A 14,728-nucleotide genomic window follows, 5' to 3' on the forward strand; every position below is an offset into this window, starting at 1 on the left:
AGCAACAGCTCCTTACTCTAGGTGAAAAGTCTGCATGCAAAACGCTGTTTGCTGCTTCTGCTGCAGTCTGTTCCCCCTTCTCCTACCATGGGAGGAAGGAGATAGAGACTTTGGGGTGCCTTTTATCTGCTGCTTGAAAAAGCAAAGTCAGACAGGACACAGCTAATTATTTGTTCATAGCTGCAAGATTAACAGAAGGTGTGTAAAAATTGCATGGTGTATTATTTAATTAGCAATAAATGACATATGCCAGATAGTGGAAATCTGTGATGTGCAGTTCAAAATCTAATATGTCCACTTGTATGGCCTCTTCATTCTCCAGAATATCTGTTGATCAGCCTCTTGATGTTACATGCAAATGATCTGCTAGGTGGACTTGCAAAATAGTTTAAACATATTTATACTGTATAAAACTTTGCATTTTTCCTTCAAGCATGTACAAAGCACTTGAGATCTTTTCTTCACGTTAGTATGGGTTCGACTTTACCAATTCCAAGATGGGCTTGCAGTATTTTGCCGACAGTTTAATTCATAAATTAGCCAAATGATTGTTTTAATCATAGAGGGATGGTGCATTTTCACATTGTTTCCAAATTTGGCTGATTACATATGCTTGTGGTACAAGACAGATCAAGGTTTGTTCAGTGTTGTGTTGAGTTATAGGTCTATGTTCTGGGCATTTATGGAAGGAGAACTAATCAAATGACAAAGCATTAACATACACAGTAGAGGAAGCTATGAATAATGAAAAAAAGTTGATTCACAAGGCATTTCTAAACCGCATCTGGAATAGTTTTTCAGCACCTACATCCAGGTCACAATCAGATCATTAATGAAGATGACAGTGATGTTTTGGATTAAATGTTCAAAAATAATCATTTAAAAAAGAAAGGCCTTTAAGCATATTGTATTGACCTTTATTTTTATCCAGAATCTCCCTTCTCTTCACTTCAGAGGGATATACTTCCCAATACTTAATGAAGCTTAATTCTAGATTTCTGAGCATTTAGTCTGCGTTTGTTTGTCTAATGCAAAAGTGTTTGTCTTTGGTCAGATCTCCCTGCTGCCTTTCACTAAGCAACGTCCTAGCCTCACTGCATGTAACTAACTCTCACATTGGACTGATCACTGTCTGAACTTTCTAGCAAAACTCCAGAAATTATAGAACTCCATAAATTATGCTTCAAAGTGATATAAGAAAATTATTACTTCTCTGCTTTGACAATTTCAGCACTGTGGGATCAAATTTGAGCTGGATAGGGGAAAGCCTCAAGTCTTTTATCTGTGTAGTTTATTCTGGTAGAAATATAAAAGTGCTTTTGTTACTAACTTGTTTAATAGAAACATTGACCAGTCGTTTGTTGTAATTCTTCATTTTTGTCATTCTAAGCTCAAAATAAGAGAAGATTAAAGTGCTGTGAAAAATGTACAACAAGAATGTCATTTTCAGTTGCTTCTAAAATTCATTTTGCCTATTGTTCCATGTTAATTCAACTTGAAAATCAAGGTCATAAGTTATTGCCAAAGACAATGTTATTGCCTATTAATATTTTTGGAAGATTATCTGTCTACAGATTGGACTATGCTGATTGTTCAGAATTCATGAATATGCCTAGCTGGCCTTGATGCAATAGAAATTATTATTGAAGTAAAACAAATACGAAGCAATCCGTGTAAAAGCAACGACCGTTTGGGAGAAAAGCAGTTATCTTGCATTGTCAGTGTTTTAAATCACAGCACCTTTTTTCTCCTCTGGTCAGACAGGCTCTCTATAGCTTTTTTTTTCTACTTTAATTTTAGGAATGATGCTGGGTTTTGTGACTTTTTTTATTTGTGTATGTGGGAGGAAGGCTTCTGGAGGAAGAATGGCACTTAGTGTAGCCTTAAAAGTAGACACTGAAATAGAGCTGCTTAGTGTTTGTGTGTGTGGTTTTTGTTTCAAATCTGTGGCAAGGTATCAACGGGTGATGAAGAGGCTTGAAACTAAGGGTAGGAGTTGGTGACCAGTAGCAGCTGCTAGGCTAAAGAGGGAAATAATCAAAACTAAGAAAGTGCTACTGGAAGCACCCGTGTGCTTACTGGGAATGAATGAGGAAAAGTTTCCTGTCAGCAGGAGGTAACTTGTGCTGACAGTTGTCTAAGCTGAGAAACATGCAACAATGTTTCTAGATCTCTCTTCACTGGCAAGGTAAGCTTGCTAGATTGGTGTAGACGTATACAGTCCGTAGCCTTCAGTCTATATATGTCACCTCTCTATTCAGTCTTTCTCAAATCAAGATTGACTTGCAATAACTTATTCAGCTGCCAGCATTTGGGAGTGTTTATCTGATATAAGTCAGCAGCTCAAAACTGTTGATTGTTTTATCATGTCTTGAATATGTCTGTTCTATTTCATCTTTAGGTGATTTCTTTTAGAAAAGGTCATTAATTTATGTTAAGTGTTTCTACTATTGCTTGACATTTAGATGAAGCACAGTAATAGAACAAAAGCCTGTCCTATCTGTGAATTTGGAGAATACTGGGTAACCTCAAATGAGAGAAGACATACAGTTTTCCTTCCAAGTTAATACAGTTATTTCTTCAGAACTTGAAGAATAATGAAGTAGAATGCTCAGATATACCTTTGTTTTATCCTGGAATTTCTCAAAAAAAAAAGTAAATATATTGATCTTCCCAGCAATATTCAAGTTTCCTGTAAATAATATCCTGTGAAATTACATTATTTTGTGATGTTGGTGTTTCATGTTTTCTTTGCAGAGATCTCATTCCGAGTTTGGCAATGTGGTGGGAGCCTAGAAATCATCCCTTGCAGCAGAGTTGGTCACGTATTCCGCAAACAGCATCCGTACACATTTCCTGGTGGGAGTGGTACTGTATTTGCAAGGTAATTCTTAGTCTGGCCTTCAGTTAAATAGCAATGTTTTGGATTTCTTCAAATGATCAGCAGGTGGCAGTAATTTCATTTTAAGGACCTTTTCCTTAAAGGAAGCTGATGATTTTGAGGCAGCTATGCAGACTGAGAGAAGAACCTTAAATTCTTTAAAAAAAAAAAAAAAAGAGGAAATTTGTAGTAGAGGCAGACAGAGAATACGGAGAAGGAAATGGTTAACTTTGCTTTCAATCAATTTTGAGTTATATAAATGATTGTGTAGACTGATTCTGGTATTTATGCCAGGCTGCTGAAAGCTTCATTCTATATCATATCTCCCCTTCTTGTAACAAGATTAAAATGCTTTTTTTGTGTAGACCTAAGAAACTGCAGTATTAAGAACTCAAATTAGCGTGTGTTAATTTTGCTGTTGGTTTAATGTGTGGCAGTAGCTGCAATACTGAACTATTTCCACAGTTGCTCTTCTGTGGAATGAGAATGGCAATCCTGATTCATGTTCATAGTGTTTTAAGTCATGTGGTTTAAGGTGCTGCATGAGTGTATGACATGTTTTGACCAAGGCTCTGTCAATTCTAGCTGAATCATCTGTGTAGATTTTGGTTTAGAGTATTGGACTCCATGCTCAGGGGCCTGAAGGAGTATAAATATGAGCTAAAAGTTCCATGAGTTAAGAGCTGCAAATCATTTATCCTCGAAGAATATGGAACCCCAACACTGTTTAACATGAAACAGCACAGAGCGCTGTTGTATTTAAGTCTGGAAGAAAGTTCCAAGCTGCCAATATATTTGGAATAATATTTCACCTTAGGCTGAGGAATCACCTTGGAGGTATAAATTGTTCTATTCCATGTTGGCTATGCCAGCAATGTGACACTAATGAATTTACGTCTGCTAAAATGAAGTGACAGTCTTCATTTCTTCCAGTAGTCATAGTAGGGATTTTTCTGGTCCCCTCTACTTTGAGTTCTGTATTTTATGCTACAGTGAAAATGAATAACAGTACTTGTGGGAAAGCAAAAGCTAGTGATGAAGTATCCTCTCGTAATATGTTACATCTCTGCCAGTATAGAATCCTGGAATATCCTGAGCAGGAAGGGACCCACAAGGTTCATTGAGTCCAACTTCTGGCTCCACACAGGACTGCCAAAAAAATCAGACCATATGTCTGAGAGCATTGTCCAAATAAATCTTGAACTCTGTCAGGCTCAGTGCTATGACCACTGCCCTGGGGAGCCTGTCCCAGTGCCCAACCACCCTCTTGGTGAAGAACCTTTCCCTAACACCCAATTTGAACTTCCCCTATATATAGTGTGTGCCAGGAGGATAGAAGGATCTACCTATTAAACCATATTATGTAGGTTTAGGAAGCAACTGTTTTAGCCTTACAGTAGGCTTTAAAATGTTGATGTCATAACAAGGATCAAGGTTAATAAATAATATGGTTAATAAAGTTGTGCAGTTTTCCTGCTCTGCAGCTTTTTCTGTCTTTGGTCTGTTGCCAAGGTGCTGCTTTTCTTGTGATGTTAAATAGGTACTTAAACATAACTCATCTGAAAAGCAAGAAAAGGGCCTGGCTGTATGTGTGCAAGAATAGAGCATGCATCAGAAATATATCATATTAGCAGTGGCTGAAGATTCTGTGTTTATACTGTGGTTAAAACTTTTAGATTTTGTTGCTGTGGAGCCAAATAATCATTGTAATTTGATCACTCAAATGTCCTGACAGCTACTATGACAGGTTTTTTAGTAGCATTTTGCTTTCCAGTCACTTGTGTTCAAAATCACTTGAAAAAGAGGTCCCACCTGGGTGTGAATGATGAGGACAACTAAAGCCTACAAACTAGCATCTTGGGAACTTGCATCCCTTTCCAGATCTATCTTTCTCTGTGGGCTGTTTATTGCCTTTGTCTGCTGAGATGTCTGAAATGCTGCAATGCCATTAAAGTTCTCTGTTTCATTAGAGTTATTTTTGAATTGACCTAGAAAACTTGCATATCACTTAAAAGCAGGGTTGACAAGTTGCTGTATAGTTAAAGGTCATGTTTCCTCCTCAGTCAGCTGTCTCATATGTCAAACTAATATAACAAAGCTCCTTTAAACAAACAAAGCAGCGATAGAATGAGAAACCTAGGGTAATAGGATACCCTCACGGTGCAGATATTATCAGATATGTGTGGGACCTTGGTGCCAAGAAACTTGGTGCACAGAATCCGTGCTGGTTGTGCAACTGGGACTCGTTAGCTTATACAATCATCTGTCCCTTGACTGTATGTAACTTGTTCTGGAGTGCACTGGATAAGCTTCCTATTTTTAGCTGACTAGTCAGTGTGCATTGCCTTTGGGCAGCCAAAACAAATTGATGATTCTGGATGAGAGACTGGGAGGTCTATATTACAAGAGGAGAGAGGGGATGACTTCCTGGCTGTGTGGTGTGGGCAGACACAGCTTGCGTCTGGCAGGATTTACTAGATCAGTTTAGCTTTGCACATATATGCTTTGCTGCATGAGGACCAGCTGCTTTAGTATGTAACTTCATCCGAGCTAATAAACCTTGCAGACCCCAGTCTGGTCCATGCAGAACTGTCTCTAATGGCGTGATGCTAAGTTTCATTATCCGTGGTCTAATGTAAGTGCTGAGTGCTCCCGACACTCTGTTTTTCCATACCCTGGCTTCTTTGGGGTCTTACTAATTTTACTGACTTTATCCTGGCTATTTCTGCCTTCTGAATTGGAAAGAGTAATGTTAAAGTTGTTGGCTGACAGCGTTTACTTTGGTTGCTCAAGATGAACTTACTGCCAAATGTAAAATAAGCTTCGGTGTTGCAAGTGAAGTAAGACTTTTTCTAAGCATAAAATTATGAACAAAATAAGTAAATGAGTTTTACATAGACATAGAAGCCAGGGGGTGGAAAAAAGCCTTACCATCTTGCTGTCCAAAAGGAGATTTAAAGACACCAGTTACATAAAGACTGAAATCTTAGATGTTTCGTTAGAAGTAAAGAACATTGGTTATTTTTTCCCCTGCATTTACAGTAATAATTACTGACTTTTAAAATATTAGAAGTATTTTCTAATTACTGTCTCTCCTCTGTTACTTCAGCTGCAGCAGACTTGCTTGGTTCATAGCCTTAAATGTCACAACAGCTTATGTCGTCTTGGAATGTTGAGTGCTATGCTGGTAATAGTAAGATGCAGACTGAATGTGTTGCCAAAGTTAGCATATCTGTTTTCAGCAAGGTAAAACACATTATTGAATACTGCCAATTGTTGAGATTTTCTGTTTCTAATTAGCTTGCTTATCCAGGTAAACACTCACGGAATTTGGTTTCTGTCAAGTTACTCTTTTTAAAACAAACAAAAACAAACAAATTCTCTGAAGTTTACGGAAAGATCTTCAAGACATGTATTAAATTCCAGATGAAAATATGAAGTAGTGAAGAGTGTGGAAAAGGCACAAGTCTTGTTCTAAATGCATAGATTTCAGTTGTATGACTTTCTAATGGTTTCCTGTTACGTGGGTCCTTAATAGGGAATCAATCTTCTGCCTGGCTTGAGGCAGATGACTGTGTAGCACTAGGGAGGATTAAAATCAAACCAAGAATAAACTGTTTAATTGCAGTTGGAGAAAAATATAACCTGTATTTCATATGCTTGTCTCTAGAAATACACGCAGGGCAGCAGAAGTATGGATGGATGAATACAAAAACTTCTATTATGCAGCAGTGCCTTCAGCCAGAAATGTACCTTACGGCAAGTAAGTCACAACTGCTTCTTTCTCTTCGTTTATTCTTCACAAAACACTGCCTTCCGAGTTAAAAGTAGTGCTGGATCTAATTATCTCTTTAAGATGTAGTTCTACTAAGAAACTTGAGTTTCCTCTATATTCACTTATGTATATAAATACAACAGCCAGACTTTGAAAACTGTTCCTTTTTTACCCCTCTTCTAGTATTCAAAGCCGAATGGAACTCAGAAAGAGACTTAGCTGCAAGCCCTTCAAGTGGTATCTCGAAAATGTTTATCCTGAGTTGCGGTGAGTTTCAGCTGAATCCACAATAGCATGGAATTCTTTATTTGCCTTCCCCAGAAATCATTGGTTTTTCTTTCCACTTCCTTGGAAGTAAAAGATATTTTAAAAAATTATTTGTGAAAAAAAAAATCCATCATGTAGGCTTATTTGCTTTCACTTTTGTTAGTTCTATTCTTAAAAATTCATTTTTCCCAAGTAATCTTTTTCTTTTCCACTTAAATGCAACTGAAGCTGTAGTTGCAATATTCTAGAGAACAGTGTCCAAAGAACTAAACTTCTCTGAGCCTGGAGTTAGTCACCTACACAGGCTGTTTGCTTGAAGACACATTGTTCTCTGTCATCTTCTCTTTTTAAAGCTTTGCCTTCACCTAAGCACATGCCTATCTGAGTGAGAAGACTGAATCTCAGTATGGTACAAGTAACACAAGTTAGCAGATAACAAAGCCTTGTAAATTTCGCAAGCATTGCTAAAGGCATTGGTCTAAGAAGCTTGGTGGTCTTCTTTATCGTCTCTTACTCTGTCAGTGGATAATTGCTAACCTTTATGCATGTGCATAAACAGAGAAATGAGTGGTAACATCACTAATACTTTCTGCAAAATGAGTCAACACTTAGAGCATTAACACGATACATGACACAAATTGAAATTTGCTGCTTTAGAACACATCTAACTAATGAAAAATCCTCAAAGAAAACATTTGTCACTTTTTGAATAAAAAGGTTTTTGTTCAATAACCTCCTACTATGTATGTCTGTCAGATCTGAGTCTCTAAACTAGTTTGTCTGTTGTCAGTTCAGTATTAGCAACATGGCTCATAAGAATACTTTTCTTTTTTTCCTCCTGGGGGCACTGTGTCAGTAAAGTTAGATAACTACTAGTGGCATACAGGCTTGGAATGCAAGACCATCAGCCATTACAGCCCTAGTAAAACTTCTGAAGAACCACACATACTAAAGGGTCTCATAAACCAGGATGATGCTGTGAGGAAGGAAGTTACTATTTATTTTCTCTTAAAAGTGCCAGAGGATATTTATTTTTGTTTCATTTGCCAGAAGAAATGTGTCTTGTAAGCTCTCCTGGAAAATGTGCTGCAACAAGCATTACTGGAGTGTAATGTTACCTTATTCTGTTATCTCCCTTGTCCTCATTCTGTTGGGTTGAATTATTATTATAATCTGAAGTTTTTAAAGGAGTTTATATGCCCTTGCTTTATTGTTTGATATGAACTTATGGTCTGTCTGCCCCACAAGTGTACTCTGAATTCATTTGCCTAGGTATTTCAAGACTATGTGAATTCCAGTTTATATGCAGCTGTTTAAAAAGATATCAGTAAAACACTTATTTTCTTCAACACCGTTTCTAGCACTTCAATAAGAACGGTTTGGGAGAAATGTAGTGTGTCATATTTCTGATAGCTTGGCTGAAAAAAAAACACAACACAACAAACAAGAAGGCTTGATGACCTTAACTGATAGAATTAAGACTTAAGTGACCTCAAATGATGATATCATCACCTTTATTTACTTGTTGTACTGAGTTTATATGAGAAAACAAGGATGAACATACAAATCTTTTTGTACTCTGTTCTATGCTTCAAAGTTGGTTTTATCCATGTGATCAAATAATTGCCTTCCATCTTCAAAAGACAACTGAAATTTTCAAATCAGTCATCATTCATCTTTAACCTCTCATCTTAAAAATACTTCAAATAAAAATATATTAAAAAAAAAGAAACTACTTAAGCAGATATTTCTGGTTTTATTTTAGGGTACCTGATCATCAAGATATAGCTTTTGGGGCTTTGCAGCAGGGTACCAATTGCCTTGATACTCTGGGCCATTTTGCAGATGGTGTTGTTGGAGTTTATGAATGTCATAACGCCGGGGGAAACCAGGTCTGTATGCTATTGATTTTTTTCCAAAATGCGATCTTAAGAAGAGGGGAAAAAAATAAAGTAAAATTGAAACTAACTCAAGCAGGTACTGTGTACTGGTGATAGGTACCTAAACCCAGATGAACAGATCAGTTGTTATTTAGTAAGTCTGTTAATAATTTCTCCCTCAAATTTAATTTTGTATGCCTTCAGGTTTAGAATCTGAGCACAGAGATCGATTCAGTCTGCATCAGATTATTCACTTCCTTTCTCTCCATTAATATTTATTTTTATACTAGAAGCCAATAACATCCTTCCAAGAAATTTTATACTTGTATAGATTGCTTTTTTTTAATTGGTATATTTGATTTTGGGGGAACTATTTCTTAAGAAAAGATGTACTGTTAAGTATATGACCTAAGGTCAGTGAAATCAGAAGAACGCTTTACTGTGATGCCTTATTATTATGGTAGTGGCGTGTGAAAAATTCTCAAATTCCTGTTTAGCTCTTCCAGAAAACAGGAGTGCCTAGATTTCATCTCCTATTCACTCACAGTAAAGGGAGTGTTTCAACATATCTTTTCCAATGCTACTCCAAAACTAATGGAAAATGTCAAATCTGTAGATTGGAACCAAATGAGATTAACATTGTGAAGAATCTAATTATACAGTTGTGACTTCATTACCATTAACAAAACGTGCATATGTGCTCACAGTTTTTTGTGCTACTTTGTCAGTAAACTTTTCAGAACCAACCTGATTATAAACATAAATGTAAAATTAATTATCAAGAGCATCTAACAGAATAGAAAGCTTAATAATTAAGATCCACTATTAAAAGAGTGTTTGTTTCAGAATTTTGCTCTGACTTAAAAGGGGAAAACTCTACAATCAGATGAAGCCTAAAATATATTATTTCAGGCAATGTATGTCTCTTCCATACCATTAAAGAATATATTTGGGGAGGCTTTTTCTGTTGTCTTTGTGAAAATGCACTCATCTTTTCAGAGCACCAAAATGTTCTTTATAGAAGAAAGGGTAGACATGTCAAGAATTGCCTTGGTGCAGGAATCTTGGAAGTTTCTCATTATCTTGTATATTCTCTATAGATGCATGAAGTTATCTTCTTTCAAACTCCCCTCCTCCAAATCTGACCCTCTCTTCTGTGTAGTTTCTTCTGTGAAGATGACCTTTAAAAAGTAATATATGCTTGCCTTGAACCTTGTGACAAGGCATTCAAACAGATTAAGAAGCAGAACAGGTCAAAAATGGATTTTTATGTCCACGCGGAATTCATACTGGATTGGAAGAATGAACAGAGTGACCTTAGCGTGGGATAAGGATGAGGAGCAAACCAGGGTCTTTAACTCTGTACTATGTGCTTTGCAGCTATTCTTACTGAGAGTGAGAGTACTCAGCTACTACAGGATGTGGAGAGTGTGCTCTGGCTTGTACTTGACACACAAAAAAAATTTAGTTGAAAAGGGATTCTTTTCCTACACCAGCCTGTTAGAATTCAGTGATTAAAACTTGCACCTCTAAAAGGACAAAGAAATTCTAGTGTATTGTTTGACAATTACATGCAAATATTCATGTTAAAGAGTTAAAGGTAAAGGCAAATTCACTCAGCAGCAAAGGGAAGGTTTAAGGTTATTGGTGTTCTACCATCTTTATACTTCTGATTTATGATACAGGGTTTTTTCGATGTCCTGATTGTCCAGTTATTACCCAGAGCTGTCCTGTTTCCAGCCTGTGCCTTGAGCACATACATGCGCTGTTTGCCATTTCTTTTTTCCTGTTCTGGTGTAGTGGAATTTGCTTAAACTTCTCTCTACTATAACTAGTCGTAGTTACTGATCTTTGGAAGAAAGCGTCTGTACACTGAATTTCATACCATGAAGGGCCATCACATTGTCTCCAGCAGCAGAGCTTGGAACTTCTATGAAGCTGTAGATTTGGCTTTTAAATGTGTTATGTTCTTGCATGATTGCTGGTTTGTCTGAAGCCCTTCCAGTCTGCTGATGGAAGGGTGAAGATGTAAAAATCGGCATTTTCAAGGCTCTTACTTTCACTGACTGCAGGGTCCTTGAACTCCATGTTTTTACCACTACCCTGTTAATATTTTAATGTCATTGAGTATAAATCTTATATGGGTGGCATCTGTTTCAGTAGCATTTGTGATTCTTTCTTCATAACCTCTAAAAATATTTACTTAATTCCTTAAATTCTTAAAATGGCTATTAATGATACTCGTTGACATTGTACAAACTGTTTGGAACTGAGAAGAGAAGTAATTTTGCTGTCAAGTGAGGTTAGAACAGTGTATGTCGAGCTGGGAGGGATCCCCAAGGATCATCGAGTCCAACTCTTGGCTCTACACAGGACCACCCCAGAATCAAACCATATGAATGAGAGCATTGTCCAAATGCTTCTTGAATTCCCTGGGAAGCTTGTTCCAGGGCTCAACCACCCTCTCAGTGGAGAGCTCTTTCCTAACACCCAGTCTTAATATAGTGAAAAAATATTTTGTGTGGAGAGCGGAAGGAAAAGCCTTCAGTGTATGGTTTTGAGAGACAAGTAAGGGGTTATGCAGAGTTCTGCCTTTTTGTTTCTCATAATTGTCGTTATTCTAGTAGTTGCATTATATGGTACCCATCTTGCTGCTAGGCTTGCTACCTCTATGGTGGTGATTACTTGCAGTTGCATGGGAGAGAGGTCTCTGACTGTCTCCTGAGCATCTGTTCTCAAAGGAATTTAATCACTGTTAAATCAACTGAATTTAAGTGATCATGCAAGCTAAACATTGAGTTATAGTATCAGAAAATAAGCTTAAAAATGGGCTGGGATTAGTCATCTAATTTCTTTTTGAAACACTCATTCTTTGCAAAATAACACTTAAAAGTGTAGTCGAACTTGGCCCTGTTTATCTAGGGTTTTGTATTACACAACTCTGAATTCTCTTTAGCCACTGAAGAAAAGTTAACTTTTCCTTTTTAAGTAGCAGTGAGCGTAAGTTGGTTAACTAGTGTGGCTTCAGTGAGAGAGGAAATCAGCTTTCTTCCTCCAAGGATAAGACAAATGGAGACCAAACTTCAGGGTGAGATGCATGGAGAGAGTCTGAAGGTTAGGACAAGATCAGGCCCTGTGTAGGAGGACACTGAGATCAAACAAGCTGGGCAACAGTGCATATAGAATGGCTTTTCTTTCTTCTATGAGAAATGGCATATATTTAAATGTATTTTAAAGAAATTATCTCGTATGTCATGCTTTGGGTAGGAAGTGTCAATTTCCTGTTACCCTTCGGTTAGACTGTCTTGTGTTTTGCTTTCTGGTGGTGTTTGTCATATTAGCAACTTCTGTTTTCCCCCATGGCATGCATACATTATTTAGTGCATGGATAGAGTGACCAGTTATGTGGCAGCCTAAGTGATTATTTTTTGTGTAAAATTTCTATATCTATCCACATACAATATCTATGTAGAATATACACAGAAAATATATCTGGATAGATAACTTGCCTTAAAAAAAAAAAGTCTCTTTCAACTTGAGGACTTGTGTGACTTCCTGCTCTACTTCTGTAAAGCCAGTAGAGGGAGTAGTCAGCTAGCCCAGCCCAGAGTTGATTTGGGGATACTGGAACAATTACTGTCTGAAAAGCACATTTTTTCATCTCCTGCTCTGTGGGAAACAATGAACCGTTCTAATGTTCATACTGAGCCATTCATAGAAGTTTAACGTGTGCTGTGGTTGAAGAAATAGCAGGTGCACCCTGTGCACGTGTTAGTAATGTGATTGTGTATGCTGATTTTTAATTTTTCTTCCTTTTTTTTAGGAATGGGCCTTAACAAAGGACAAGTCAGTGAAACATATGGATTTGTGCCTTACTGTTGTGGACAGAGCACCTGGTTCACTAATAAAACTTCAGGGCTGTAGGGAAAATGACAGCAGACAGGTTAGTATGGCATGGATACACTTTGCAAATGATAGGAAAACAAGGGTTGTGGATGAGATTACAAGAAAATGCACCGGTAACTGTGTTTTCTTCTAACCATTATACTCTTTGCTTTGTCTCTCTATTGTTTGTGTATGTAAAACTACGATGTGTGACGTCGGGGCAGAACAGCAGGAATAATCTCATATATTGACCTTTCCTTTTTGTAAGCCAGTAGCAATCTTTTTGTCATACAGAGCTGTTATCTCAATTGGCCATACATAGAGGTTTCACCCAGTAGCACTGATGTATGACAGTCTTCAACTATTGTGGTGGTTTTACCCTGCTAGGTGCTGAAATCCACCACGACGACTCTCTCACTTCCCCTCCTCAAACAAAAAAGGGGAGAAAATACAAAGTAAAGGGCTTGAGCTGAGATAATGACAAGGAGATCACTCAACAATTATTGTCACAGGCAAAACAGACTCAGCATAGGGGGATTAATTTATTTCCCATCACTAGCAGACTGGAACAGTGAGAAACTGAAAGCAAACTAAAAACACCTTCCTCCTTCTTCCATGTCCTTCCCCTGTGCAGCACAGGGGAATGGGGAATGGGGGCTGTGGTCAGTCCCTAACGTTTTGTCTCCGCTCCATGTGGGGTCCCTCCTACGGGATGCCGTCCTTCCTGAACTGAGCCTGCGGGGGCTGCCCACAGGCAGCAGCTCTTCAAGAACTGCTCCCACATGGCTCCGTACCACAGGGTCCATCCCTCCCCCAGGAGCAAACTGCTCCAGCACGGGTCCCCCACGGGCGGCAGCTCCCCCCAGACCCCCTGCTCCTGCGTGGGCTCCTCTCCACGGGCTGCAGCTCCGGCCCGGGGCCTGCTCCTGCGGGGGCTCTCCATGGGCCGCAGCCTCCTCCAGGCCACCTCCACCTGCTCCACCGGGGGCTCCTCCACGGGCTGCAGCGTGGAGATCTGCTCCGTGTGGGACCCCTGGGCTGCAGGGGGACAGCCTGCTCCACCAGGGGCCTCTCCACAGGCCGCAGGGCAACTGCTGGGGCAGTCTCTGGGCCCTTCTCACAGAGGCCACTCCTGCAACAGGCCACCTTCCACCAAAACCTTGCCATGTAAATCCAATACAACTATCATGTTCATTTTCTGAAATAAAATACTTATTTCATGATGTATTTTTGAAAGGCCTTCTTGAGTGAAGTTTGAAGACAATGTAGTCTGTCTCAGGAGAGTGGTTTAGCTTTCCTTTCTTGTCAGCAGTGACCTGTTTGCAGCAGCACTAGATTCCCTTGGTGCACTGTTATTAATGCAGCATTACTTCATTTATTTCCCGTGCCTGAGGAAAATCACATTTGCAAAGACATGACATCTTTTTTTATCTTGTCGTGTAACAATTCATCTGTTTCTGCTAAGTCATCAGTTCTGATCTTCTGCCACCTTCCTTGCTTCTGTATCCCAATATTTGCAAACAGATCACTGAAATGTTGATTCCTTGATGAAGAAAGAATATTCTTGGCACTTTTCACATAAAGAAACCAAGGAAGCAACACTTTCTTTATAAGTTTATAAAGGTCTGCTTTAAAGGCAGAAAACAAGTTATGTTCTAATGGAAAAATATTTTTTTTAACATCCTATAGTTGGGATTTACTCTCTCCATGGCATTGCCTTGGGCAACAGAGCTTGTGACAGACAACCAGTTAGTTTGTGCTTCTATATAATTGAAAGGCATCTGACTGATTTCTAGATTTCTCTAAGGTTGCCTTTGGTGATTGTGCTTCTTAATTTTTTATGTTCAAAACAGCAGTAGTGGTGATATTATGGATGGGTTTTGTAACTCTTTATTTTCTTTGTCAAGCCAAAGGTTTCGCAAAACTGAACACAGTATGACAGCATATTTGAGAAGTGCTGAAGTAAAGGAAAATGACTTGGTGTATTCTGTATCTAATTCAGTGCATTAGCTGAACGAATAGTTGCTTTGGCAAGACTTG

The 14,728-nt window shown here is 38.4% G+C and overlaps 1 protein-coding gene across 1 annotated transcript in view; it reads left to right on the plus strand.

Annotated features, from left to right (window-relative positions):
• The window catches only part of GALNT2 (polypeptide N-acetylgalactosaminyltransferase 2), a 108,159-nt gene that overhangs the window by 77,832 nt on the left and 15,599 nt on the right, over positions 1-14,728 (plus strand). The window contains exons 11-15 of the mRNA XM_080585203.1: positions 2,758-2,884; positions 6,552-6,644; positions 6,840-6,923; positions 8,689-8,815; positions 12,627-12,746. Coding sequence (XP_080441329.1) covers positions 2,758-2,884; positions 6,552-6,644; positions 6,840-6,923; positions 8,689-8,815; positions 12,627-12,746 — 551 coding nt within the window. The remainder of the gene's footprint in view (positions 1-2,757; positions 2,885-6,551; positions 6,645-6,839; positions 6,924-8,688; positions 8,816-12,626; positions 12,747-14,728) is intronic.

This window comes from Anser brachyrhynchus, assembly GCF_964034855.1.
Source record: "Anser brachyrhynchus genome assembly, chromosome: 3".
Taxonomy (NCBI): domain Eukaryota; kingdom Metazoa; phylum Chordata; class Aves; order Anseriformes; family Anatidae; genus Anser; species Anser brachyrhynchus.